The sequence below is a fragment of the Lagenorhynchus albirostris genome, chromosome 3 (genome assembly GCF_949774975.1).
Source record: "Lagenorhynchus albirostris chromosome 3, mLagAlb1.1, whole genome shotgun sequence".
NCBI classification, from domain to species: domain Eukaryota; kingdom Metazoa; phylum Chordata; class Mammalia; order Artiodactyla; family Delphinidae; genus Lagenorhynchus; species Lagenorhynchus albirostris.
This window is the reverse complement of record NC_083097.1, coordinates 681,714-709,618: the sequence shown is the minus strand read 5'-3', so window position 1 is coordinate 709,618 and position 27,905 is coordinate 681,714. Positions and strand designations below refer to the sequence as shown.

The window sequence follows — 27,905 nt, the reverse complement described above, 5'->3', positions numbered from 1 at the left end:
AACCCAACCTCAGGCTTAGGGCTTTATTTTGCTCTTTTAGAGCAGTAAAGTGGGGGAAGAGTTACGCAGAAATGCGGAGCTGTGTGTGCGTTAATTTTACTTCTACAAACGTACGAACAGCGACGGACGTGCTCTCTCCGAGCACCGTGGGCCCGTCCCGGCTGAGCGGCCAGCTGTCTGCACTCGTGGCCACACGCTGGTGCAGGGGATCAGACCGATTCGACTGAAAACTCACTTTAAAACAAGGTGTGACATGTTACAAAATGCACGTATTTTTATTATGACTGGGGAATAACTCACAGACCAACCACCACTTTGCTGTATCCTTAAAAACAGCGCCAAGGAGGCAAATACAAAACCAGCTGCACCAATTCACAAGCTGCTCACCTCAGACGGAGCAGCGGCACGTCCTGCCTCGGGGGCATCCGCGGGCCGAGGTTCCAGGACACCCAGGCTTCCTGCTCGCCTGCGGCCCTCCTCCCAGCCTCCCAAAGGGAATCGCGCTTTTCCAAAGCTGAGGCTGTGCCCCGGCACTCAAGGTTTTCCGCCCGCCTCCTGTCCAGCTGTCCACGCGTGTGCGGTTCTCGGGGGCGCCCACGCTTCCCTCGCCCCGCCGGCCACGTCTGTGTCCTCGTAGGATGCTAGCGGCACCGCCTGTGGCCCTGCCTGGCCGCCCCTCCTCTTGGCTTTCACCTCCGCCTTTCTGGACTCCGGCCGCTTCCCTGGCCCCCCGCGGGGCCACCCTTCTCCCCGTGATCCGTGCCGGCCTCGCACACGCGGCCCCGAGCAGCGACGGCCCCGAGCAGCGACTGCCCCGAGCCGCCCCTCCCCGGTTCAGGGTGGATGAGCCCCAGGAACCACAAAGCCCGCGGCCCCCCGGGGCCAGTGACAAGCCTCGCGCCCCCTGCCGCGCAGGAGAAGCGCCCCCAGCGGGGCTCCGAGAGGAAAACACGCCCAGGCCGTCCGAGCAGGGTCCCTTCGACCCCGTGGGCCTTGCTTTGGTATCGCGACAGGAGCAGGGGCAGGCGTCCAAGTGTACAAATGTGTTTATGGATGACACAGAAAGCTTCGGGACGGGGACGCCGCTGGCGTGAGACACTCCTCGCCGAGGAGGGAGGAGGCTCCTCCGCGTGGGTCCCCGGCACCGGCGGGGCCGCTAGGCCGGGTGGTGGTGGTGGTGGTGGTGGTGGTGGTGCTCGTGGTGGTGGTGGTGCTCGTGGCGCTGGACCGCCGGCACCGCGCAGGCCTCGCCCAGCAGCACGGGCGGCAGCTCCCGCGCTGCCTCGTGCTCCAGCGCCGCGGGCTGGCCTGGTGCGGCCTTGAGCGGCGAGTGGCCCTCCCGGCCCCTCTGCCGGCAGCGCCTGTGGCCGTAGGGCGGGGGCAGGGACTGCGGGACATGGTGACCGTCCTGGGGCGGGGCCTGGGGTTGGGGGGCCGGCGGATGAAAGCTGAACGCTCTCCCGGGCCTGCCCCCACTGGGGGCCCCGGGCGGCCGCCCCGAGCCCTGCGGGGACCTCAGGAACGGCCTCTCCGGCCCCTTCGGCCGGGGCGGCAGGTCCAGGGCCCGCGGCACGGGCTCCGCGGCCAGCAGGGCGGGCTCGGCCGGCCCCAGGCAGCGGCGATGGTGCGCGGCGTGCGCGTCCGACTCCTGGGAGCGGGACCGGCCCTGCGGGTGCGCGGCCCTGGCTGGGGGCTCCTGCCTGGCCTGCGCCGGGGGGGACCCTGCAGACACGGCACCCGTGAGACCCCTCGCAGGGCCTGGGACGTCCCACCCGGACCCGGTCCTGCCCGCACACCTGAGCGGCCCACTCTGGGACTCGGGGCCCCAGCTGGGGTCGCCGCAGGGACCCGGAACCCTCAGGCCTGGCGCCAGGGGCCCAGTCTCCAGGACCCACCTGGTCCGAACTTAGATGCGTAGTTCTCGATTCCCGCCAGGTCCAGGTAGTGGTTCCTCCGCTCCGTGCTCTCGTCCACACAGTAGGGCCCCCGCTCGGAGCAGGGGTGGGGGTCGGCGGTGGGCCTCCTGGTGGAGCGTGGGGGGGCGAGGGTTTGCTCTCTCATGCTCTGAGCAGCACGCCCACCCAGAAAGGGTGGGCGCTACGACAAGCAGGGGCCCAAGGGGACCCCAGGACCACGGCCCCACCCAGTGTCCTCTGCTGTCTGTGTCACCTAGGACGCCAGCTAGGGCTCGTGGCTGCTGCCCCAGTGAGTGGAGCCGTAGGGCACAGGAGCAGCTGGGCTGAGGGCCTGGAGGCCGAACGCCTGCTGCCCTTCCAGCCCCATGGCCTCTCAGACGACACTGGAAGCGCCCAGCTCCAGCCCGAGTGCCGGCCGCCCACCCGATGGCAGGGAGGGACCGGGGCTCCCTGGCCGCATCCGGCCTTTGTGCCCAGGTGCCCGTCCTGGGGGGCCACCCCAAGGGGACAGCCCCTGAGGCCTGTGGGCGCAGGAGTGTGGCTGGGCTGCTCGCATCTCAGGAGGGCACAGCTGGACGCCAGCCCCTCACCTGATGTGCGTGGACAGCCTCTTGTCGGCCACCCTGGGGTCCTCGGGGAGCTCCCCCTCCATCCTGCATCGCGTGGGCTCCCGCTCTGAAAGAGGCAGGTGGGCACTCGTTCTCTCACCCACTCGTTCACTCATTCATTCGCTCACTCACTCGTTCACTCATTCAATCACCCACTGGTTCACTCACTCATTCATTCATTCACTCACTCGTTCGCTCACTCACTCAGGCACGCGTGCACTCATTCTTTCACTGAACAAACAGCTTCGAGCCCGTGCCAGGCCCCGCCTTCCATGTTCAGGAGGCCATAGAGACTTTTTCTGTGATGGGGGCACTGAACAGTAGACACAGTTAACACCCCCCGGCAGGGTGGGTGGGAGCTCTGGGGAGATGCGGTGTGGGGGCAGGGGGTGCAGGAAGCCTGCCTGCGAGGAGGGGTGGGCTGACGTCTAAGCAGAGTCTTCAGGGCATCTGGGCAGGGAGCTGCTGCAGCCCAGGAGCCAGGCCCTCACCCTGGCTGGCGGGGGGACCGTCCTTCCTCTTGCTGGAGGGCTCAGGGCTGACGGTCAGCTTCACCCGGAGGGTCTTGCTCCTGCCCGAGGAGTGGTTGACCGAGGCATCGACGACCTCGTAGATCGTGTGCATCAGACTGGACATGTCCTGAGGGCGGGCATGGACGTCACGGACACAGGCAGACGGGGGGAGGACCGCCCACCCACACTGCCTGCTGCCACCTCCAGGCTGCCTGCCTGATTCACTCGGCACCCCAGCAGAGCCCAGCTAAAGGAGGCAGCTCATCTGAGACGCCTTTCCTCATCCTGTGAATGCACCACGCAACCTAAGCCAGCAGCCCTGCTGGAATCACACCTTTCCGACCTTTTAAATTTCAAACCGAATCTGTGTTCAAAAGACTTAGCAGTCAGATAAACTATCAGATTCTGCTTTTAACTCAAACACACACACTTATTTCAGTCATCCTACGTGCCTGCTTCCTCTCAAGAGGCACTTTGCCCCTCCTGGACACACAAGCCAGCAGAGCAGAGCGCCGGGGGCACCCCTGGGGCCCTCACCACCCTGCGGAGGGGAGGGGCTGCTGGCCGGGGCAGAGACGGGCGTGCAGGGCTCTGCCAGGAACCGCACAGACAGCAGCCGGGCGCAGGAGGGGACACGGACTCCAGCCGGCTCTGTCGGTGACCTGGGTCCTGCGGTGGCTCCCCTCCCGCCCCGCGCAAGCCTGTCTATGAAGGGTGTCAGCCCCTCCCGCCGCCCTGGAGGGGCTCAGCCTGTCCCCATCGTGGAGACCCGGGCATCGTCGTCTGTCTGCGGCCAGCGCCCTTCCAGGGACCGCGGGATGCAGACGCAGAGTGTCACCTCTCTGGTGGCCTTGCCACTGTTGTCGAAGCCGTAGAGCGTGAACGTCCACTCCTGGCCGTCGTCCTCCTCCACCGAGACGTCACACTGGAGCGCCTGCAGGGGTGACGGGGACAGGCAGCCAGGGTCAGCCTCGCCCTCGCGCCGGGGCCCTGACCGCACCGCGGGCGGGCGGGGGAGCCGAGAGGGCTGCACAGCCGACGCCTGGGTCACCTCCGTGGTGCTGGCACTGGGGCCGGGCAAGTCCGCAGGGACCCCGTGTTAGCGCGGCACGCGCCCCTCCCCCGGCGCCGGCCCGGTGCGGGGCGACACCCCCGCCCAGCAGAGCCTGCGGCGTGGGAGCTGCAGGGCGCAGGGACCCCGTGTTAGCGCGGCACGCGCCCCTCCCCCGGCGCCGGCCCGGTGCGGGGCGACACCCCCGCCCAGCAGAGCCTGCAGGAGGGGCGGCCGGGCAAAGACCTACGTCCACGTTCAGGCGCCGCTTGCCCGGCCCGCGGGGGCCCTCGCGGTTCACTGCTCTTTCTCCATCGTCTGTGCCGAAGAGCTGTCCTGGGCCCTCTCGGCCCTCGGCCTTCTCCGGCGGCAGTGCCACTGCAGGGACGAGAGGGGTAGGACGGGCCCGTCTCCCCTGGCCTGGCCCGGGGGCTGACGCAGGGCTGAGGAGGGGGTGTGGCCCCGGGGCCACCGCACCCTTGCTGGGCCAGTGACCTCTCCAGACGGGTCTGAGCTGAGGGCCTGGGCTTCTGGAACACGCGGCATCAAGGGACCTGAGCGGAGGCCAGGGCGGCCCTCCCCGGGGTGAGCCGCGGCCGGACGCGCGCTCCTGCCTCCCTGGCTGCAGTGGCTTCGAAGCCTGGGGCAGGGAGAGGGCGGCCCCGCAGGCCCACAGGCAGGCAGCCCGGCCCGAGGGGCCCCCGGGAGGGTTGCTGCACTCACTGGCTTCCCCTCCCCAGCGACACGGTCCGGTTTCCCAACAGCCCGCAACACCAGCGCCTGGGAGGCTGCCTGTGCGCCGGGCAGCCCCCTCCCCAAACTCCGGGCCCGACGGACAAGGAGTGCCCTGGTCTCCGGGCTCACTTACTCCCCGGGACGGGAGCCGGGCATGTCTGGGAGACACGCAGCTTCCAGGAGACACCCAGGGCCTGAGCTCCTGGGCAGGGCTCGCGGAGCCCCTCCGAAGGCAGCCCTGCAGTCAGCCTCACCGCCCACGTAATGCTGAGAACACTCACCCGGCACCTGACCCTCGGACAAGCCTGGCGGTCACCTGTCACACGCCACGGGGACCCACTCCACAGCAGATGCACGTGTGGCGGTGACTAGGGCGGTCGTGCTTCGCACGCAGGCCACTTTGGACAGCCTTACGCTAATCAGCGCATCACACCCACAGGTGACCCGTGGATTCACCGAAACACCCGTGCGGAACCTGTCCTTCCGCCCACGGGCTCGTGGGACTCCAGGGACGCGGACGGGCAGAGGCCCTGAGATTCACTCAGATGACCGAAGTCCACGTCATCTGCTCCACGGAGGAGCCCACGTGAGATGTGTTTTGAAGCACATCTCAGAACAATTTGCTTTTAAGACCGGGGAACCTGGCTTGCACCTGCAAACGGCCACCGGTGGGGACCCGCGACCAGCCAGGGCTGGCCTGGGTGTGCTGGGATACGTCGGGGAGCGTGGGGTGTGGGTGGTCCCCATTGCCAGGGTGTCCTGGGGGCAGGTGCCTGGGGTACGGTGTGGCGTCAGTGAGGTCTGGAGAGCAGGACTTACCCTCTAGGGGACACGGGTCGTCCCGGAAAGGTCCTTCCTTGGGGTCCCCGCCAGGCAGCCCCTGCAGGGAGAGAGGACAGGGCAGACGGTGTGCACCCCCACATGAGCTCCGGTGCCGGAACCGGACCCCATCTCCTGGGGCGCCGAGAGTTCTTGGTCTAGAAATACCAACCTCTCCACACTCACTAAGCCTCAGGTTTTTGAAAGTAAGACACCCGCACATCCCTGGATGTTGTCTGGTTCCACGAGAAGTGTCTCCAGGACGAGACATGGCGCCCGTGAGCGCGCCGGGGCTTCAACAGGAGCCCCGCACGAGGGGCACGGCCTTTGCCCAAGGACGCAGCCGCAGTGAGAACGAAGCTGCGGCCTGGCCTTTGCTGTGAGAGGTGGGCACAGACCAGAAGCCTGGGCTGCGGACAGAAGCCGCCTGCCCTCTGCTCCCTGGCCCGCACGCAGCACCTCCCGTCACAGCTGGGCAAGAACCCGAGTGACCTGCCCCCGAAACCCCCGCGAACCCAGGGGCCAGGGCTGCAGGGGGACGGCATCTCCTCCAGGGCGGCCGGGCCGAGGGCACAGACAGAAGCCCCCCGGCTTCCAGGGCCGATCCCAAGACCAGTTACGGAAAAACGGGACAAGACTTCCAACGTATCCAAAGGGTGTTTCAGCCAGGAAACCACAGAACAGAAGTTCACGTGGCCCGTGGAGACAGCCCACAAAAGTCAGAGCACAGAGACGGGAAGAAGGGGCGACACGGCCAGGGAAGCTGCCTCGGATCCCGGCTCCATCCAGTGTCCCAGTGGTGGGTCGCGTGGCGTCGCCCCCAGGGCCCGGGTGTTTCCCCAGGTGACTCTTGGGCAGACGGACGTCTCTGTCCCCCACGTTTCCATTCTGACTCCGAAGCCACAGAGCTGTTGAGAGCCCGGCCAAGGATGCAAGGCTCAGATGTGTGTGAGGACACGGTCCCCCAGGCTGCTTGGCTACACGGCCCTCTTGGGCCCCAAGGCGCTATCACACCTCCTGACGCAGCACCTCCAGGTCACTTGGGGCCCCTCATCTCTCCCAAGGGCTCAGGCCCAGGCTGGAGTCAACTCGGCAGGAGACCCAGTGGGGTTGCCCCGCCAGGTCGCCTGACACCCCACAAGCTCGGGGCCCCGCAGGGGATGGTGGAGGGTTCCGACCGCTGCCCCTCAGCCTGCGGGCAGTGGCCGGGGACCAGCCCCGACCTGTCCACAAACAGGCCTGACGTCATCTCCACGTGGTGGTGTTGTTGGGTCAGACTGTCCCTCTGTCGCCTTTTCACGCAGGTGGACTGGGGGTAGGAAGCAGTGAGCCCATGCCGGTGCCTCGGAGGGTGCTGACCAGGCCCGGCCGGGAGCGGCCACGTGCGGGACCAACTGGGCGGCAGGGAGAGGGGGCCACCGTCGGCGGAGCACAACGCCTGCGCCCCGCAGGGCGGCCCGGTGGCATCCCTGCCCTGGCCGGTGAGTGCCAGAGCCTCTGCCAGCCCAAGGCGCCCCGGCCACCACCGGACAGCAGGACGCCCTGTGCCGGCCCGGCCCACGCGGCTGCGACACTGCCCCCTGCTCCCAGGTTCCCCATCTAGGGGCCTGGTGCCGCCAGCCAGCCCCAGCCCCTCGCGCCAGGCCCACCAGTGCCCTCGGGATGGCCGTGTCCGTCGGCAGGAGGAGAGGGGACACAGGCCAGCCTCAAACACAGCTCTGCGTCTCTAGCTTGTTCTTTGTGAGAACAAACAAATCAAAACAAAGCCCACGAAAAACACCTGGAATGCTGTTACCCAGATCTTCAGACTGATTACTTTGAAGAAGACCTTGATGCCAAACACACCCTAAGACACTTGGGTCCACGGGAACGAGGAGACAGACGCACACCTCCTGTTCTGCGCACATGCTGCCCTGGGTTCAGTGAGGACCGGCCCAGATGCCCCGCTCTGCGTGGGGAAGGGAACCCCCCCAGGCCTTGGGGTCTCCCAAGGAACGTGGGTGCAGCAGGGCGGGGCCGAGGGACAGAGCGCGGGCTCCTCTGGGTGAGATCCCGGCTGTGCTGGGGGCCCCTACGCACGTGACATCAGGGAACCTGGCCTGGGGCTCTGACGGCCGTGGGCACCACAGGAGCACCCAGACGGTGCAGGGACCATCGCTGCCCAGACAGAGCCTCGAGGAGGATGCGGGGTGGAGACGGTGTCGCTGGGCCCCGGAAGGAGGGGGACCCCTGCCGCCTGTCTCCAGAGCCCCTACAGGTGCCCCTGGCGTCTTCCTCTCTCCCAATCCCCTGCCCTAAGCCCCTCCACGTCACACCCTTCAGAATAAGGCTACTTCCATAGTTCTCTCAGCACGCCAGGTGGGCAGTGAACTTGTTTTAATAAGAAGTCACCCGATTATTAAGACGCCACTCCCTCGGCCACCCAGCCTGCTGGCATCGAAAGCACCCGCTTCGATGCTTGGAGCCTATAGCTCCAAGCGTCCTTGGGGTCCTGTGAACGCCCTGCACACGCAGCGCCCGGGCTCACAAGGTCCTCTCCCGCCCAAAGACAGGGCTGAGCTCTCTCCCGGGTGGACGTTAAGATAACTTCCAGTCACTTTTCCTGAAAACCTGATTTTTGGTTAAATTTTTTTCTGTAAAATCAAAATAAGTCATGAAGCTGAGGTCCCAGGCATTTGCGGGGAGCAGCGGTGGCTTCCGGACCAGGTGCCGGAGGCTTGCAGGTCAGCTGGCAACAGAGCACAGCACTTCTTGCTAGAAGAGCCAGTCTCGGGGTGGAACGGCTGAGGCCCCGAGACGCACTTCTGGGAAAGCGCCGGGGCGCACGGCTGGTGGAGCGGCTGGCCCGGAGGCCTCGGCCACCAGCAGCTGGAGCGACAGGCAGGAAGCCAGGGTTTCCACATCGCTCGCCTGGCCCGGCTGAGAGGTCAGAGGAAAAACAAGACCCACCCAAGTCCTCTACGTGTGAGCTTAAAAAAGTTGCAAGTTCAAAACTTCATCCCATTTTTTGTTCTAAAATAATTTGAGACTTGCTTTTGGCGTATTGTGTTGGTTACAGACAAGACGATAAATGCTTTGGGCTGGGGGAGGGTCAAGACAGAAACGGTCTGCACAGACCCTTGGCTGGACCCTGAGCTGCTCGCCTACAATCACAGACACAGTCAGGACACGACGGGCCAGGATGGATACGACAGCCCGTCGTGACCTCCTTCCCTGATACGGCTGCGCGTGCAGTTCATCCACGTACACCCCAAGGCTAGAACACGCAGCGTTTAAGATCTGAGTCGACAGCAACCGCTGCAATGCACGGCACTCAGGGAACAGACAGCGCTGCAGGGAACGCAACCGAGCTTCTCCCGCGACTGGTGCCTTCACATCCGTCCTGGTTGCACCAAAATGCCCCTTAATCTGCACCGCTTTGGCTCAACACAAGGGCCAAGGGCTTTAACTGCAACATAAAAAACCTCCCGCAGGGCTGCTGACCAGATGCGCGGCCACGCCCCGCAGGGCGACCTCCTAAGTGGCCCGAAAACCGGGGCCCTCAAGCACGACCGGGGTGCACACAGACGCCCCATTTCTGATGGCCCCGCTCAAGGGCCCCGCTTCCGCCGCAGCGCCTGCCCCAGGGCGGTCCAGCCCCACCCCTCCTGGGATGCCCCTCCCGTGCTGGCGTGCACCCCCTTGCTCTGAGCCCCCGCTGCAGACCCTCCCCAGCGTCAACCTCCCCCCTCGCTCCCCTTTGCGCCCCCAGAGGAGCCCCGGCCTCCTGCATACAGAATCCTCCACCCTCACCTCGCTCTCCGGTCCGGCCCCCACCTTCCCGCTTCCTGCTTCCCCGCCTGACCGGATGGTCCTGGGCACCAACCACCTCCTGACTCTCCTGGTGACGGGCTCCATCCCCATGCGGCCCCGGGACTCCCACATCAGTCAGCAGGGCCTACGAGATCGCCATGCTCTACGATCCATGTGGGGCCTGAGCCCCTGCCAACCCCCGGGGCACCAGGCAGGGGCAGCTCCGCCCTCGCCCCTGCAGCATCTGCGTTCAGCCTCCGGCATCCGCCAGGCGCTCTGCTGGCCCCCGGGACGGCACCAGGGCCCACGCATCCTGAAGCTTTATTCTCCCTGTCCTTCTTTGGACGTCAACATCGGGTGGCCGCGGCCTTCGCTGCAGGGTCCCCATGGTCCCATCCGTGCCCCCCTCACCCGCAGGGGCTCTCGGGGGGGCCCAGAGGCCACGTACCCTGCCGTGCCTCTGTCCTGAGCTCAGACGCCCGAGAACATCTGCTCCATGAGCCACGGCACAAAACTGAATTCCTGGTCCTTCCCAGCAAGCGGCCCTTGGCCTGGCCAGGTCCTGCCGAAAGGCCCGGGACGGCCCATCTGCCCAGGTGAGGCCTACAGGCACACAGGTGTTGGGACATACCACCTAAAAGCTCAGACCCTGGCCTCCCGTGAGAAAGCCAAGAGGTCTGGCCGCACGTTCCCACGGCCAGGGTGCCCCCTCCAGCCGCCAGAGCTGTTGGCGCTGGGCCGTCCACCCCTCACGCGAGCCTGGCTGCGCGGCAGGAGATGGGCTCCTGTTTAAGGCCACGTGGATGTGGGGATGTCCGGCTGATTGAAAAGGAGAAGCCTTCGGTGATGCAAACGATCACCTCCTGAACACCGTCCGCTTTCCAAACGTCAACGTTCACATATTCCTTCAAAATTCAGCGGCTCTGCGGCCTTAGGAAACATGTTCCCGGGTTTTCGGGGCCGCCCGTTTTCCTTGGAAACCCCACACTCTTGACGGAGCAGAGGCTCCCCGCCCCCCGACTCCCGGGAAGATCCCCGAGGGAATCGGTGCGGCCGGAGTTTCTGCTCTTCCCATGGAGCCGTGAACGGGGCGGAGCATGTGAAAAGATGGCCCTTACAAACCTGCTTCCTCATCGGCCTGTTAAAGGGTCTGGTTAGAAACTGCTCGACAAACATGCTGGGCATCCTGGAAGGACCTTACAATCCGCTGCAAACTCGAGACCCCAGGGGGACCTCCTGGTCGATCCTGCAGCCCAGCTCCCCGGCCACTCTGGCCCGGCCGCCCCTTCCTGTGGCCGCCCACCTGCATGGGAACCTGCTTCCCTGCAGTCGGCCGTGAGGGGTGCCCGGCGTCCACCGGGCTGCTTGGCTTCTGAACCCGGGTCCACCCAGGGTCCTGGCGTGGCCGCGGGCCTGTGACAAGCCGCAGGGCGGGCGGGGGCTCACATCCCGGCCTTCCGCCACCACCCCCCACCGATGCTGCCGGGAAAACTCAAGGCCCTTCCAGGCAGCAGCCCATGGGGTTAGTTCAGGCCTTGTTTTGCTCCAGGAAGGGCAGGCGTCTCCTCTTTTCCAAACAGATGACCCTGCACTGTGTTTCCTTCAAAAAGCCAGGTTGATTCAACCCAGATTCTTCGCCAGGGCTTAGCGCGGGGGTCTGGGGGATCTGGGCTTCGATAAACAGGAGCTGTCAAGGGTCACAGGGCCCGGAGGACAGTGTGTCCGTGTCCTGGGGCGGCCGTAACAAACGGCCACCAGCTGGGTGGCTTAAAACAGAGAAACAGAAACCACGGTGTGGCAGGGAGCTCCCCCGGAGGCCCCAGGGAGGGTCCCTCCTGCCTCTCCCAGCTCCCGGGGGCCGCAGCGTCTCTGGGCTCGTGGCCGCATCCCGCCAACCTCCGCCCTGTGGCCACGCGGCCTCTCCAGGGCGCATCTTCCATTCTGGGTCAGCACCCCCGCCCCCCTCCTTCCTCTTACAGAGATACACCTGGTGGCAGTTTGGGCCACCAGCACCATCTCTCGTCTCTAGATCCTGAGTTTAATGACATCTGCAGAGACCCGTTTTCCATATGAGGTAACAGTCGTGGGCCCTGGGATGAGAATGAGTCCAGCACCGCCCGGAAGCCGAAAGGCGGCTGAGAATCCTGAACCGGCCGCCGGCCGCGCGGCCTCGGCTGTCCTCCCAGTGACGCGAGGCCGGGGTGCAGAGTGACTGCCCACGCACACGCTCACCACAGGGCCTTCTCCTGAAGTAGGGGAGACAGGGAAGCACACTGGCCAGAAACCCAGCTGCGACCAGGCCCCTCCTCCGGCCTCAGGGGTGGGGAGACCGCAGCCCCGCTCCAAAGCCAGGGTCACAACGCAAACCGCGAGGGCGGACTGAGAGCCGCGTCTGCTCCCACAGTGGATTCTTTGGACTCCGAGGGGGCCCCAGGCCTGCGTTTCTGAGAACCAGTTTTCCCCAGAGGACGGAAAACTAGCTCTGTGTGTTGAGTCCAATTTCCTTTCTGCGGAGGGTCCAAGGACACGTTGCTGTCTCAAGAATCCAGACGGTCCCCCTGCGAGAGCCAGGCTGCATGCACCCACCCCCAGGGACGGCTCTGGTCCCACCGCTGATCTTGGAACAGTAAAAATACGGGGTGATCCACTCAGAGAAGTTTGCAGCCCCCCTGCAGCTCAGGAGCTAAAGCCCATAGAGCATCTTGGGGTCTGGAAATACAGTCCCATGGGATGTAAGTTCAAGGCCGCTTCTGAGAGCCTGGACTGGGTGAATTCCGGAGTCCCCAGGTGAGATGTCTGCGGGGGGGGGGGGTGGGTAGAAGGGGGGCCCAGTGTGGATGGGAGTTCAAGCAGGGGGAGGAGAACAACACCGGAAGTCAGAGAGAGGAGGAGAGATGGGGGAGGGGAAAGGAGGGGGGAGGGGGAGGGGAGGGGTTCCCCCGGGGAAGCAGCGGGAGGGCCGCGGGGAGGAGGGGGACCTAGCAGGCCAGCTGGGGGCGCCCTCCAGAGCGAATGGCTCCTGGTAGGACATCCTTGGTGCTCCCCAGCTCCCTCAGGAGAGGGTGGCCCCAGTGCCAGGAGGACGCCTGGGGCCCGGGGCCTGCGGGGCCCACGCCCAGGGTCACAGGTACCATCCCGAAGGTGCTGTTCACCACGCGCTCCCACCCGTTCGGAAACCAGACGGATCGCTCCTGCCGCGCCCACCACCCCAGCGAGCCCCTCCCAGCGACGCAGGGCACCTCTCCAGCCACACCGCCTGGCTGCCCCACGGGCTCTCCACCCCGGCCCCGGCTCACACCGGCCCCCCGCGTGGGCTGTCAGCCCTTGTGGAATGTCGATCAGTCCAGCAGGGTTTCTGATCATCAGAGACAGAGCCTGGCCTTACCTCCCCGCCCTGGGCAGCTGAAGCAGGTAGCTCTGAAGCGGCATGTGGGGAGGGCCCTGGGGACGGCTGGAAGGGGCCGTCAGAGCCACACTGATTCCGGCTCTGCGGTCAGCACTGCCAGGGAGCTGGCTCGCCAGAAGCCACGAGGACAGCCGCACCCGCCCTGGACGGCAGCCCCGCCCGTGGTTAATCCTGCAAACGACAGCCCCTGGTGCTGGGCGGCCCGCTGGGGACCGGGGTGGGGACCCGGTCGTGGCAGAGGGTGGAGATGCGGGGCCGGAGCAGGCATCCCAGGCAGCCAGGGGCTCGGGGGGGGGGGGGCGCTCAGCGAGGAGGCCGGGGTCCTCAGGGGACATGCCCAGCAGGCTTGTGCTACTTCAGTGACCAAGGCGACCAAGGCTACTTCGGGGCAGTTTGGGAGGAGCCTGGGGCTGGGCAAGGGGCGGGGCGATGTGACATCTAGGCAAGGGCGACCTGGGCCAAGTGGGGGGACCGGAGAGGAAGCCGGGCTCCAGATCGGGGCTGTCAGGACGCCGGATGTGGCGGGATTGGTGTGGGGTGAGAGGTGGGGAGGCCTGGGCTCACCATGCACTGGACAGAACCGGGCCATGTGGGAGAAGGCAAAGGCAGAAACCCCAAGGGCTGGGGCGCTGGGCGGGGGAGACGCCCCAGAGTCAAAGGTCAGGGGTACAGCAGAGTGGACAGGGAAGGAGGCAGGGTGGGACAGCGGGAGGAGGGGGGACAGTGGCCTCAGGCGGGAGAGAACGGAGGGCAGAGGGGGTCTGCCCACCCCGCTGCCTGAAGGCCTGGTGGGCACACATCTCAGAAACACCCGCAAGGGAGACCGAGGCAGCCTGGGCAGAACTGGCTGGAAGGCGCCAGGCCAGCGCGTCTGTCTGGAAACGCCAGGTGGTGGGAGTCTCGGCTTCAGCGGCGGAACAGTTTCAGATGTGACGACGCAGCTCTGGGGCTTAGTAATTCCTACTCAGGTGCGACGACGCCACGGAGGGTCTCCACTCGAGGGGCCACGGCGGCTGTGGCTGTGAGCTCCTGATTTCAAAGCGAAAGGCCTCGGGGGAGGGGCGGTGCGGGGCTTGCCCACAACCACAGAGGCCTTCGGCGTCTTGCTTTCCAAGTTACAACCGCACTTCAGGAGCCGAGGGGCATTTCTAGATTTGCCCATCGGTGCCCCTGCTTTAGCGCCGTTTAACCAGGCTGGTAATAACCACATTTGGAACTGGAGGTCTAGAAACTCAGTCGTTTGAGGATCAAAGGGTCTCCGAAAATAAATGCCTACAGACCTCACGTGCCCACACGGCCGTAACCTGCTTCCTGGGTGAGGTCACCTCACCCACCGGGCAACGGCTGGTACGCGTGTGGCAGGAAAGCCTGAAAACACGCCCCCCGGGGGACTCAGCCCAGGAGCTGGTCCACAGCCCACGGCTGTGGGTAAGTTACAGCGGGGCAGCAGGGGCACACAGGCCACCTGCTGGGGAAATAACTCCACCCTAAGACATGCGCAAGGAAAACAAGAGGAGGAGGATCAGTGAGAAGATACACACACACACACACACACCCTGCATATGTATCCACATGTATACACGTGCATGTACACGCACATACATATGCATGGAAACATACATGCACGTGTACACACATACATGCACATATACATATGCAGGCCCACGCATGCCCCCCCACACAATCTCTACCCCAGATAATTGAGAAGTGCGCATAAAACATGCCAAAAACGTCTTCAGTGGCTCAGTTCTCAGCACCCTGCAATTCTGCTTTTTGTTTAACACTAAACCATTTCGCAACAAATCTGCAGACCGGCTTTTCTCCCGGTCGTGCCTGCTCCTGTTTCCATCTTCAGAGCTAACAACGAGGAACTTCACAGAACACGGAAGATCGCGGGCGATCATCCTTCCAGGGCCTACTGCTGCCCTCCAAGCTTCCTGGCCGCAGCGGTCACAACACGCAAAATACCAACAAGACCCTCGTCCCCCACGTGCCTGAACCACCGTGCCCTCCAGCGCTCCCGTTCAGACGGCGTTTAACGCCACTGGGTTTGGGCTGCAGACCCAGATTCATCTTCCTCTATCTGGCTTCTTCCTCTGGAAAAACCACTGGGCTTTTCATTCTTTCATTCATATTTAAGCCTCATGTTTTCTATTTCAAAGGAAGATCAACTCCAAAGTGGAAAAGAACCCCACGCACTTGCGTTTTTAGTTTAGAAGGCCTCACGTGTCCACGAGTGATGCCAGGGCCCGCAGCAGAGATAAACAGGCTGGAGACGCTAACGGTTTGTACTTGGTCACGGCTCCGGAGCCCGAGGGCCGAGCTCTGAGAGCGATCAGGGTTTTCCTCTCTTTGGCAGTACCTGTGTGGTGTCAGGTGGAAACACCTCCTCGTGGCTCTGAGGCTGCTTCCGGCCCCCGTGCGTCAAGGCCGACAGAGCCCAGCGCCCCCTCCCCAATTCTACACACAGGAACCAAAACCCACCCTTCAAGCAACGGAGTTGAGACCCCACCCGTGAAAGACAGAAAGTGTTTTGAGGAGAGCTGCACTTGCCTTGCCTAAGCCCTCCTTCAACCATTCCTCCCACCCTCACCCCCAGCCCCGGCAATCAGAGCTCTCGTCTCTGCATATTTCTGGTCCTCATACGAGAGAGATCACATGGCGTTCGTCTTTCTCTGCCTGACTTACTTCACTTCGCATAATGCTCTCAAGGTCCGTCCATGTTTTGGGCAAGATTTTCTTCTTTGCTGCTGAATAACATTCCACTGTATATACACACCACATCTTCTTTATCCATCCATCCATCCACGGACGTTCAGGTGGCTTCCGTGTCTCGGCTATCGTGAACAGTGCTGCAGTGAACGTGGGGCTGCACGTGTTATCTTTCTGAGTTAGTGTTTCTGCTTTCTTTGGAATACACACCCAGGAGTGGGATTGCTGGATCACGTGGTAGTTCTGTTTTTAACTTCTTGAGGAAACTCCAGACTGTTCTCCACAGGGGCTGCGCCAACCTTCATTCCCACCAGCAGTGCACGGGGGTTCCCTTTTCTCCACTCCCTCGTCAACACTTGCTATCTCTTCTCTTTTCGATGGTGGCCACCTGACAGGTGGGAGGTGACATCTTGTGGTTTTGATCTGCATTTCCGTGATGATTAGCGCTACTGAGCACCTTTTCGTGTGCCTGTTGGCCACCTGCATTTCTTCCTTTGAAAAGCGTCTTTGTTAAAACGATGATCTCGCCTCAGAAGCGACGCCGGGCCCAGGGCAGCCGCGTGGTTTGGGAGACTCTGGGGAGCATGGGAAGAACCCTGAGAGCAGGAGACCCGCTCTTGCCTCACAGCCCTTCTCCAGGTTTTCCTCAAGAAGCCTCAGAGGAGAAGCGGGTGTCCGGGCTCATGGGTGGGCATGGGGTCCTCCATCCCAGGGCACTCAGTACCCCTGGAGGAGCTGCCCCACCCTACGGACACCCTAGCACCCTCTGCGCGCCCTTTACAGCCACCTGGGATCCCCACGTGACTCAGGAAAACCCAGACGAACACCAGCTTCAGATGCGGGTGTGCCGTCCCGTGAAGGAACCCTGAGCCTGCCGTCCTCCGCCTGCTGCCCGGGCAGCCCGGGTGGGTTCCGTGTACTCGACAGCCGTGGACGCTGATGCCAGTGGAGTCTGGACCCCAGACTTTCTCTTCCAAGATCTCCTTTCACTGTCCTCCTTCCTCACCCACGAACTCCAGCACCTCTGACTTCGCGGGTGCGTTTACGTGCGGGTGTGGGAAGAGCCGTGACACGGACGATCGCTGCACGGCCGTGCCCGCCCGTGTTCTCTCCCGTGGCCCCTCGGCAGCGGCCCCGCCAATTTGATTTGTGGTGTGAGACGGACTCCTCACCGCTTCTGCTGCTCTGCTGACACCCCTCTGGGGAGAGGGTCCTGTGGGCTAGAAGCAGACCGCGGCGTATCACCTGGATCTGAGACCACCGAGGACGGCCTTCTCCCTGCTCACGGCCCCAGCGAGGGACGGAGGGGGGTCAATGTTGCTGAACTTCGGTTTATCCTCCTTCCCGAGCCAAGGTGTGCGTCTCCGACGGTCCTCGCCCCCATTTGCACGTTTGTACATTTAGGTGCATTACATGCTCACCGAACAAAAACTACTGAACCCCTGGTGCTAACGATCTGCCTTGCTTTCTTGCATCTAAAAGGATTCCGGCCAATGTGAAAACCCAAACCTCCAGCATGTTGAAAAATGAGCGGGGATTTGCCTATGCCTGCGGACACTGGCCGTTGACAGTTCCTTGAGATACGTGAGACCCGCCAAGCTCACTGGGGCTCTGCACTCTCCAGACTGCAGCTGCAGGGGGAGGGGCCCCGGGGCTTAGCAGACATCAAATGGAGCGTTCTGGAGCTGTGCTGTCCACGTGGCAGCCACAGCCACGTGTGCCTACTTACATTTGAATTTATGAATGAAACCACGTTAGAAATCCAGCTCCCCTGGCACTCGCCACACTCCAGGCACCAGCGTGGCCGGCAGCGACCGCTGTGGGCGGCGTGGATACAGCCCACATCCAGCGCCGGTTGGGAGCACCCAAATCCCACCCCCACCCCCAGGTGGAGACGCGGTGATCGGCCGAGGTCACAGAGGTCGCCAGCTGGACTCTGGCCCCGCAGCGGGGCTTCCCCAGCCCGGGACCCTTAGGACCTCAGTGACCCAGCTCCGGCTGGCCAGTGCCGGGAAGATGACTCAGTCGGGCAGGTAGAAGGGCAGGGGTCTGAAACAGGCAAGGCGGACAGTCCTAGCAGGCAGCCTGAGGCCCCCCGGACAGGCCCGATGTCCACGGCAGGGCCCAGGCCAAGGACTGAGCAAAAGTCCCAGGGGCCGGAGCAACACGTGAAACCCGGCAGACCGGACACGAGGGTGGCCGGGGTGGCAGGCGGGAGTCGGTCGGCACAGGCTCCAAGGGGCAGCAGGCGGCTCTGGGCGGAGGGACGTGCCTACCTGGCCGCGTGTGGTCAGTTGGCTGGCGCAGAGGCCCAGCAGGCGGCCCACATGGGCAGTTCTCGACTCCAGGCCGACCGGGGGGCTGGCAGATCTGCTGAGCGATGGGGATGCCAGAGACTGAGGGCCCGGGGACCACGGGGCTGTCCCAAGCAGGCCAGGCTGTGGATGCAGGTCCAGGGGTGCATCAGGAGCTCTGCCCAGGCTGTGGGGAGTGGACGTCCCAGCGGCAGCCGGACAGGTGCTCCCAGGCCGGGGAGAGGCCAACGCAGACGTTTGACCTGTTGCTGCCAAAGGGCCAGAGGGGCCACCGAGGGGCGCGTACCGAGGAGGAAAGGGCGCAGGCCGCGAGCCCTGAACACAGAAACCAGGTGCCCCGGACGGGCCTGCGGGCCGCGAGGTGCAGGGCCTCTTCCCGACCAGCTCGCGGAAAGAAAGTGTCGGAATCCCTTTCGCACCCACGTAGAAATCCGCGGCGTTAGACTACATTCTCACGGGCCTGGAGCCCCCAGAAGCTGGAAGAGGCAGGGAGGACCCCCCGCAGGGCCTGCAGACGGAGCGCAGCCCTGGGACAGCTCAGTGTCCGAGTTCTGACCTCCAGAACGGTGAGAGAGTAAACGTCTGTCATTTTAGGCCGACCAGTTGGTGGTACTTTGTCACGGCCACCCCAGGAGACCCACGAAGGGAGCCCAAGGCTTCTCTTCTACATAACTACTTTAAAACATTTAACTTTAAGGCATTCCCAACGTGTGCTTTTAGCCATCAAAGACCTAGAACTCTGGAAAGGTCCACGGTCAGATGCCCCAGTGCCTGCTGACCACAGGGAAGATCACGGGTCCAGCCTCCCTCAGGAAGAATCCCCAACGCCTCCCGGTGAGGTCTGGGGTCTGCTCAACCCTCCCCTGAGGATCCAGGGACCCCAGGGCAGTGGGCCGGCACCTCGTGGGTTTAGGGTGTACACGTGGGCAACTGCAACCCCCCAGGCAGGGACGGCTCCGTCCTCCTGGGGGAGAAAGATCTGAGGGGCAGATGGCCCTCAGGCCAGGATGCAACGTGCCCCAGGAAGTCAGGGTCCACTGGCCTCTGGATAGGGTCGCCAACCTCCTACAGCCCAAAGAAGGCGGGGGAGGGGGAGAAGGGAAGGGGTGGGGGGAGAAGAGAGCGGAGGGGGTGAAACCGGGAGCTGCAGACAGACCCCCACGGGCAAGGCTTAGACCCGGGGTTGTGAGACACCCCAGGGCCCGGCCCTCCTAGAGATTCTTTGCCTCCTGGTTGCAGGGAAAGGAATCAGTGCTCAGGAAGGGAGGCGCGTTTCAAGGGTTTCTTCTCCACAGAACAGAGGAGGCTCTTTTATGAGAGCTGTTAACGGGAGGCCGTGGAACCAGCATAGAAATATCCACCCTCTTCCAAGCACGACAACCGGAGGATTACAGACGTCAGCTCTGGAGGCAGGAACCAGAAAGGCAGGCACGCGGTCCCCTCCCCCAGGCCCCACTTCCCCGAAGCCCTTCCAGGGGGACCCGGGGCAGCAACGCCCGTGCAGCTCCCCGCGGGGGTGCAAAGGCAGCCGCCGCACGAGGGCGGATGACCGTTTGGTCAGCATGGCCACGGGAGCCTCCCCTGTGCGAGGCCCAGGCCCCCCTCGGGCCTCTGTCCCCAGGAGACCCCGCCCCAGAGATGCACCGGCACAGGGACTCAAGCCGCCGGCCTGGTCGGGACGGCAGAGCCCAGAAAGCTGGCTGAGTGTCGGCTGTCAGAGCAGCGGCGGGGCCTGCACGGGGTGCACGTGGAGGGTGGACATGCAGGGCATAGAGCCGGCCCTGAGCCAAGGAAAGCCTCAGGCCCATTAGGGCCGCACCGCACCCCAATTCCCGAGAAGGTGACCGTGTGCGGAGGTGGGGTCGCCGCGGAGGCCCTCTGGTAAGATGAGGTCACCGGGGCGGACCCGGATCCCACAGCCTGTGTCCTGACGAAGAGACCGTCACGTCTCAGGGGGGTGACCCTGGGAGGACACGGGGGGGGCGGCGCCTCCTGGCAGGGGAGCGAGGCCCTGGTGGGAAGTGGCAGGTGGACACCTGGACCCTCCACCTCCGGGATGGAGACAAGCAGGCCGCCGCCCCGTCCGTCCGCCTGTCCGTCTGTCCATGGGGCTTTGCTACGGCTGCCCCAGGAAACCCATACTCGGCCCATCGCCACCTCTCCCCGCGAGGGCCGGGCACCCTCCTCCCCTCCCAGCAGCCAGGGTTCCTGCTGCGATGCTGTCAGCCCCTCGCTCCACACGCGTAGCCGTCCAGAGGGCACCTTGCTGGGTAGGAAGGGCCGCAGGCGTCCGGGCCCCGTGGGGAGGGCAGGCCCGCCGCGCACTCCTGGGGGCTGGTCACCAACCCGGCGGCGCTGCGGTGACCCGCACGCCAGGCCTGCTTCCGGCCGCGGCATCCTTCTCAAGGGCTTCCATTCGACACAGGCGTTTTCTTCCAAAGCCAGCGACTGTCTGATGCAGGGTCAACCTGGGAGAGGCTCCACTTCACGCCCAGGAGGCCCGAGGCCCAGGGCCGCAACATGCAGCAACCCAGCAGGCGGCTTCCCTCGAACCCAGTGCAGGACAGACTCAGGAGATGGGCCGTGCCTGGCCGGGACCGAACCTCCACTCCGGGGACCGGGGACTGGGGACGGCAGCCACAGGCCTCCCCTCTTCAGGGAGAAGGAGAGGAAGGGGCCAGCACGACCCCACGCCCGCCGGGCCCGCCTGGAGCACCCAGTCTCTCGGGGGGCTGCTGACCTGCGGGCGCAGCTCACAGGGCCCTGGGGTGAGAGGCAGGAAGCTCGGGCCCGTCACGCTTACTGACCACGGGTGGGCTGCCATCCACCACAGCCCCTGCCCCGCGGCACCAGCGCCCGCTCCCGTCCTGCTCTCCGCACGTCCCTCGCTTCGTGTCTCCTCGTAGGACCCAAGCAGAGGCATGCGGCCTCCGCGCCACGGAGCACAGGCTGTGGCCCAGAGACGTGAGGGCAAGTGACAGGCGGGCAGCTCCAGGCCCAGAGCAGGGTCTGGGTGGCAATGAGGCCACTGCACAGGCTGCCTGTCCCGTGGACAACGGGATAGAGGAAGGCTTGGGGGTGGGGGGAGCCGCCCACATTTCAAAAGGGCCACGTCACGGGGCTCCCAGTCGTCACCTGCGGGCAGTGTTTCTGTGACAACCTTGCTGGGGCTGCCTGGCTGGCTGCCCCCTGGCCATACGGTGGGAGTGAGAACAGGGGACATGGGTGGCCTCGATGTCTCACCTCCAGAGGAAGAGACGGCCTAACCCAGCGGTCCCCAACCTGTTTGGCATCAGGGGCTGGTGGGGTGGAAGACAATTTTTCCACGGACGGGGGTGGGGGATGGCTCAGGCAGTAGTGCAAGCGACGGGGAGCGACCGGGAGAGACGGGGAGAGACGGGGAGCGATGGGGAGAGACGGGGAGCAACAGGGAGACACGGGGAGACACGGGGAGAGACGGGGAGCGACGGGGAACGACGGGGAGAGACGGGGAACGACGGGGAGCGACAGGGAGACATGGGGAGCGACGGGGAGAGATGGGGAGTGACGGGGAACGACGGGGAGAGACGGGGAGCAACGGGGAACGACGGGGAGAGACGGGGAGCGACGGGGAGACATGGGGAGCGACGGGGAGAGACGGGGAGAGATGCGGAGAGACAGGGAGCAACGGGGAGAGACGGGGAGCAACAGGGAGACACGGGGAGAGACGGGGAGCGACGGGGAGAGACGGGGAGCGACGGGGAGACATGGGGAGCGACGGGGAGAGACGGGGAGCGACAGGGGATCGATGGGGATCGATGGGGAGCGACGGGGAGCGGTGGGGAAGAGACGGGGAGACGGGGAGCGGCAGGTGAAGCTTCGCTGTCTCGCCCGCCGCTCACCTCCTGCTGTGCGGCCCAGCCGGGGAATGGGGACCCGTGACCTAACTCCTGACCCCTGGAGAGGCAGGTCAGAGGGGCAGGGCAGCACCGTCCGCCTCCTCCCCACCCAGGGAGGGTCTGCGGACCGGCTGAGCCACGGCCGTGCTGCCCTGCGAAGCGCTGGCCGCCCAGGTGACGGCGGCTGGAGAACCAGGTGCCGCCAACAGGGACGTGAAGCTAAACTACAGATCTCGTTGGTCACTCTGTGGCTCAGATGAGAGATCAGTCTGCTTCGGCACACACGGCGGGGCCACGGCGCCCAGGACAGAATCTACCCGCTGGCGCTCACGGCCCTAATCTCACCGCGAACCCCACAGCGTCGAGGCTGTGAGGGCCTGGCTCGCTCCTCAGCAGAGCTCCGAGCCGGCCGCGCAGCACTGCCGGGCCGGGGGCCGGGGCCACGCCGACGCGCTGCGTTTCCCACTGCATCTGGGTCTGCGCTCACCCCCGCTTAAAAGCTGGTAGGTACCAGGGCTGAGGGCTGATTTCTGAAGACTGCAGACTGGCATGGATTTTCAAAGAAAATAACAGGCAAGACTTCGACAAAAGCCCTCTAAGTCGTTCCTTTAACTACTTCTCCATGAAGGAGAGCGAAGGTGAGATAAGGGACAGGTGCCGCTTGGATGTGGCACCATGGTCTCCCACGGTGGCCTGTCACGCCCTGAGGAGAGCAGGGTGACGGCGGGTCTCTGCTTTCACTCCTGCAAAGTTGACGTTTCCGCTCACCCAGCAGCCAACTGGGCTGCTCGAGACCCCCTGCCGTCCTGCAGGCTCCTCCTCTCAAAACAGTGTCCCCGAGCTGGGGCGCTCCATGAACTTCCCCGTCCTCCGTCCGACCACCGTCCCTGGTCTGCACACGGGGCTTCTCGGGGGCTGCCCCCAAGGGCACACGTGAGAGTGGTGGGTCAGTGTCACGTGCCAACGTGTCCCCGGGGCAGGCAGGCAAATGCCACGGCTCCCACCGAAGCTGGGGGCTTCTCAAGAGACCACCACCCCGAGGGCGGTGTCTGCGTCCACCACTGTCCTGCCCTGGGGCACAGCCTCTGCCCATCCACCCGGGCCCTGAGGTCGGGGCGCCGGCCGCAGCCTTGCCGGGTCCACATCCCAGAGCCCTTGCCAACCACATGAGGATGCCAGAGCACGTGCGAGGCAGGCACACGCTCTGCCCTCGCGCCCTCCCTGGGCACCTGGCTGGGGCGGGTGCCCCGTGCGTGGCGTCTGGCCCGTCCGCGGCCCTCGACGCCCACTGGCCGTCAGATGCCATTGGCTGCAGGCCCACAAACGACCCCAACCTCCTGCACCCCCGAGCCCGGGGACAGCCAGGGGGGCATGGTGGGTCTCCTTCCCCGCCGGGAGGCCTGCCTGCAGACAGCACCCACCCAGGTTTCCAGGTGAGGAAGAGGCACACGTAGGCCAGTCACCCCGGGACACGCTCAGCAGCTGGCTGCCTCCCGGGGTCCTCAGGCCGCCCCGTCCTCCCCGCCCGCTCCAGGCATTTCCCACAAAGCGGCCTTGTGGCTCCAGGGTCCCCTCCCAGCGGCCCCCCAGAGGTGCCGCAGTCACGACCACCTGGCTCATCCGTAGGCCGAGCGGCGTCCAGGGAGGCCATCTGCAGTTCCGGAAGCTTGGGCGGGGAGGGACACTGACACCGCCCGACCTTGGGGGGATTCCCTGCCGATCTGTGAGGTCTGGGCCCTCAGGCCTGTGGCTGGTGCCCCCCCAAACCCAGAGGAGCCCCCAGGCTTGCGTGCGCACCTGTGCTGGCCTCGCACACGGCCAGGCCACATCCAAGGGCAGAAACAGGGCCCCTGAGAGAAAGCCAAGCCCCCCGGCTGGTCCTGGAGTGGTGCCCAGACGCCGCACACAGGCCAGGACTCCACAGATCACGCGTCCCCAGAGCACGGGTCATGGAAGGCCAGGGGTCGGCCTGTGGAGCTGCACGGTGGCTGTGCGCCACCACCTGTCCACCCAGGCCACTCCTTCCACGCGGCTGCGGCCCGACGGCTGAGGAGGAGCCCTGGCGTCCACAGGACAGGATACAGCCCCGTAACGTGTGGTTTACACCGCACACCGTGGCTCCACGGTGAAGCCTCGGGGCGCCCCCACGCCTCTGGACCCCCTGGAATCCCCTTCCTTGCGCTTACTCAATAGAAATCTGGGTTTCAGTCACAACAAAGTTTCAGTTGTTGGTGGTGATTCTTGTCTTCTGGACTCTTCCCGCCCCGCAGGGAGCATGAAGAAATCAGACGGGCAGATGGCAAGTGAGCACGTGCCCGGGAGGGGCAGCTGGACCCCCACAGGGCCTCGCCCTGACCTCCGCCAGCCCCACCTCTGGAACAGCGCAGTCAAGCGCTGACGCTGTGACCGCCGTCTCTCCTCCGGACTGTGACGCACCTGCAGCTCAGTCACCCACTGCTGCATCCTCTGTGCCGCTCTTGCCAATGTCCCGCGTCGCTGGCCGGCACCTGCACAACCCCAGGCCCCTGGGGGCCCGTGGCAATGAAGTGAGGCAGCGTCTCTCAGAATCAAGGAGGAGGACCACTCTAGACCATGAAGCGGGCATCTACCTGCCCGAAAACACTAATAGTTATCAGAGACCTTATTAGACGTGCACTACGCGGGCACCAGGGGCCAGCACGGCTCACTAATTAGTGGGCAAAATCAACCTCATTTCGTTTATTTTTGGGGCGGGGGGTGGATGGTGAGTGAGGGCAGGTGAGAGTTAGGTGGTGGACATGCACTTAATTTCCACGAGGTCATTTGGGACAGTTCTTGTGGCAACACGGCGCACCAGGGTTGACCTGCGTGGAAGCAAGGAGGACGTGTCCCCCGCTGACCCCAGTCAGCTGTCTGGGGGCACTGCGCAGTCAGGCTGGCCTTCCTTGGGACATCGCCTGGGAGGGCAGGGACGGTGACGGGGCTCTGGACGCCACACAAGGGGAAGGACAGGAAACAGGAGGAACGTAGGACCTGACACCCCAATGTCCCCCGACAGAGCAACTTCCGGGCAGAGGCAGGAGTGGAGGTGCCCGGCGAGGGGGGTCGGCGGTGCGGCAGCGATACCTGAGCACCTGGGCCGGGGGGGTCTAAACTCCCAGCGTGGCTCACAGCCCCATGGCCAGATGAGGAAAGATGGGAAAAGGCGAGAAAAGATCAAATGTATTACATTTAAAGGCCCATCCCTTATCCTGAGATTCTTTTCTTCCTACATCGTGGCGTCATGAATGAGGCTGTCACAGTACGTTCAGGCTGCGGCGACGACACACCACAGAGCAGTGGCTCATAGACAACAGAAGTTCATCGCTCACGGTCTCGGAGGCTGGACGTCCAAGACCGAGGGGCCGGCAGGCTTGGCTTTCTGCCTGTAACGCCGCGCGGTGCTCTGGGGCTCGCATACGGGCACTGATCCCGTCGTGAGGACTCTGCCCTCGGGGCCTAATCGCCTCCCCAAAGGCCAGCCTCTGAATGTATCACACAGGGGGGTAGGTTTCAACACATGAATTTTGGGGGGGACACAAACATTCAGACCACAGCTGCGAACAAAACAACAAGGGAACAACCCAAGCCAAACCCCACACTGTTCTTTCAAGAACGTCCCGAGAGCATGGAATCCATTGGCCTAAGAAACCGTCATAACCTGGCACTATAACCCGCGGCCAGAGCGGAAGCGTTTTGTTTTCCATCTCCGTAGCCCGCAGCCCGGGACGAACACCGCCTGCGTGTGGGACCTGCTGTGCTGAGCTGACGACGGCCCCGCCGGTGGCTGGCAGGACAGGGTTAGGTGGTGGACATGCCCTTCACCGCTCTGGACTGCCTGCCGCCCCCTACACACAGGAGGACCAAGTGGGAAGGAAACACCGTCCCGTTATCAGCACCCACCTGCCCAGGCAAACTAAATCAGACCAAAGGAGGGCCAGAGAGCAGCTGGGGCGGCCCCGTGGTGCGCAGGAGCACATGTCCACGCAACCTTCCCATGAGTGCCCAGCAAACACTGTAAACTGGAGTTCCTACCTTCACAGGCGTGGGATTCAAATTTCACTCCCAGACACAGGAATCATAACTCTCCTGTGTGTTTGATCTCAGGGCGTATCTGGGCCCCTTCTCGGGACGAGGCCACACAAGTGTTTACAAATACACTCAGAACTTTTCATTTATCAACCGGCCAGAAAAGTGTCCTTCCAAAAGGAGAGCTGACACGTCCATGCGCTGCTGTACTCTGTCTGCGGGGGACTCTGAGGGGAACAAGCAGTGGTGGAGGAGGGGGTCTCCGTCGTCTGGCACGGCCACCGACCCAACTCCAGTCCACACTAACGCCCGAGACCATCCACCGGCCTCTCTCCCCCCGGGCGAACGTGCGCAGTCTGGTTTGCCCAAGGCCCCTCTGGTGCCCCAGGCCTGGACGGAACACCCTTCCAAATCCACTCTCAGGGGCGCTGGGTCCTGAGTGGGACCCCTGCGACCCCTGACAGCACCTGCAGCCCGGGTGTCCCTGGGCTTTCCCGTGAGCATCCCCGCAGGCCTGCGGTCACCCACACGGCAGATGGGCAGCACGGTGGCCTTTAACGCTGTGGCCGCCACTGCTGTGCGGTATACTGATCCTACAGCAGGTCATTCCCCAGCCCTGCCCCCACTCCTCCAGCCTGGGAGAGCGAGGCCTCGCGCCACATCCCCTCCCCCAGAGGGAGGGGCCGTCTGGCCCAGCCCGAGTCACTCTCGCTGGGCCATCGGGGCCCTCGCCTTCTCTGTCCTGGGGTCCTGGGTCCGGGTCAGAGGGCACAACTTTGCTACTCAGGTCCCCTGGCCCCGGCGGGGCCGCCGGGCCCACCACGCCTACCTGCTTGTCCCTTGTGCCGTGCTCCACGCAGCCCCGCCGCTCCGCCTCCTCCGTGCCTCTGCGGCCACCCAGGTACGCAGACACCACGAAGCTGTCCCCTGCGGCCCCGTGGGCGGACGCGCGGGAAACGGGGCGCCGAGGAGGGAAGGAGACGCCCGGTAAGCCCGCGGGAGCTGCGCCTGGACGATGCCCCGCCGCCAGGCGCGCCCACCCCTCGCCGCGCGGCCTGGGGCGCGGGGCTCCGGCGGGGGACCGGGGTCGCGGTCTGGGGCGGGGAAACCTGTGCGCTCCCGGAGGCCCCAAGGCAAGGTTCCCCGCCCCCGCCCACCCCACCCCACCCGGCCTCGACGGCAGAAAGCGCGTCGCGCTCTGTGCTCGGGTCCCAGCCCCGGTGGCAGTCGCGCGCCCTGGCCGCCGCCCCGCGCGCTCACCTTCGGGGCTCTCTCTCCGCTTGAAGGCTGCAGCGGCTGCGGCGCGGCCGGAGGGCGCGGGGAGAGGGAAGGGACAGTGAGTGGCTGGCGCGCGCCCGCCCGCCCGCCCGCCTGCCCGCCGCCCCGCATCTCACCGTGCTTGGACTGGAATTTCCCCATGTCGCCCCCGGCCCGCCCGCCCGCGCGCGCTCCCGGCGCCGAGCCCAGGTGCCGGGCTGGGGTCCGGGGCGGGGGCCGGCGTCCGCGGGGGCGGCAGGGGCCCGGCGACCGGGTTCCTGTCAGCCGCGGGGAGCGGGGGCGGGCGGCGGAGGCAGCGGCGGCGGCGGCGCGGCTCCCTCTGAGCGCGCGCCCCCGTGCCCGGCCTTTAACCGCGGCCCCCGCAGCGCCCCTCGCGGCCGCCGCCCGCAGCGCACCGGCCCCCGGGACTCCCGCCCGCCTCCCGCTGGGGCGGAGCCAAACCAGGGGCGTAGGCGGCTGGCGCCAGGCGGCGACGAGGACCCGGGGCAGGCGGCCTCTTAGGGTGTCGAGGGTGCAGTAGTCACCGCGGTTCTGCGCGGGCCCTTTGGGGGACAGCTCCCCACCCCACCCTGCCTCTCACCCCGTGTCCCCGCACCCCCCATTCTGGAGGCGCCCGAGAGGCCCTTCCACTTGCAGGAGAGGACCCTGGGGCACCACCCGGGACTTCAGAGGCAACCGGCTTCCCTGTCTGGTGGTAGCCTGGGTCTTGGAGAGACGGTGGGGGGATCCGAGTGGACAGGAGGCCCCTGGGGAGGGTCCTTTGGCGGGAACAGGAGGTAGAGGAGGGGGTCTCTGGGAAAAGCCAACTGCAGGTCCTGGCCCGGCTGGTGGGGACC

At 65.0% G+C, this 27,905-nt stretch overlaps 1 protein-coding gene across 1 annotated transcript; it reads right to left on the bottom strand.

The window, feature by feature from the left end:
• Positions 1-249: 249 nt before the first annotated feature.
• On the bottom strand, positions 250-27,292 carry NKD2 (NKD inhibitor of WNT signaling pathway 2). The gene is made up of 10 exons (XM_060146817.1): positions 27,186-27,292; positions 27,052-27,087; positions 26,621-26,718; positions 5,642-5,702; positions 4,338-4,465; positions 3,875-3,970; positions 3,016-3,163; positions 2,507-2,591; positions 1,896-2,023; positions 250-1,722 (listed from the first exon to the last, which is right to left on the bottom strand). The coding sequence occupies exons 1-10, from the start codon at positions 27,208-27,210 to the stop codon at positions 1,157-1,159; spliced, it is 1,371 nt and encodes a 456-aa protein (XP_060002800.1). The 5' UTR covers positions 27,211-27,292; the 3' UTR covers positions 250-1,156.
• Positions 27,293-27,905: the final 613 nt, after the last annotated feature.

What these genes read in the sequence shown, in the direction of transcription:
- NKD2 (XM_060146817.1), bottom strand. Translation starts at nt 27,210, where the DNA reads ATGGGGAAATTCCAGTCCAAGCACG. An exon ending in GCGGAGAGAGAGCCCCGAAG is followed by an intron (nt 26,719 to 27,051) that starts GTGAGCGCGCGG and finishes ACGGGGCCGCAG; the next exon opens with GGGACAGCTTCGTGGTGTCT. An exon ending in CGGTCCCCCCGCCAGCCAGG is followed by an intron (nt 2,592 to 3,015) that starts GTGAGGGCCTGG and finishes TGCCTCTTTCAG; the next exon opens with AGCGGGAGCCCACGCGATGC.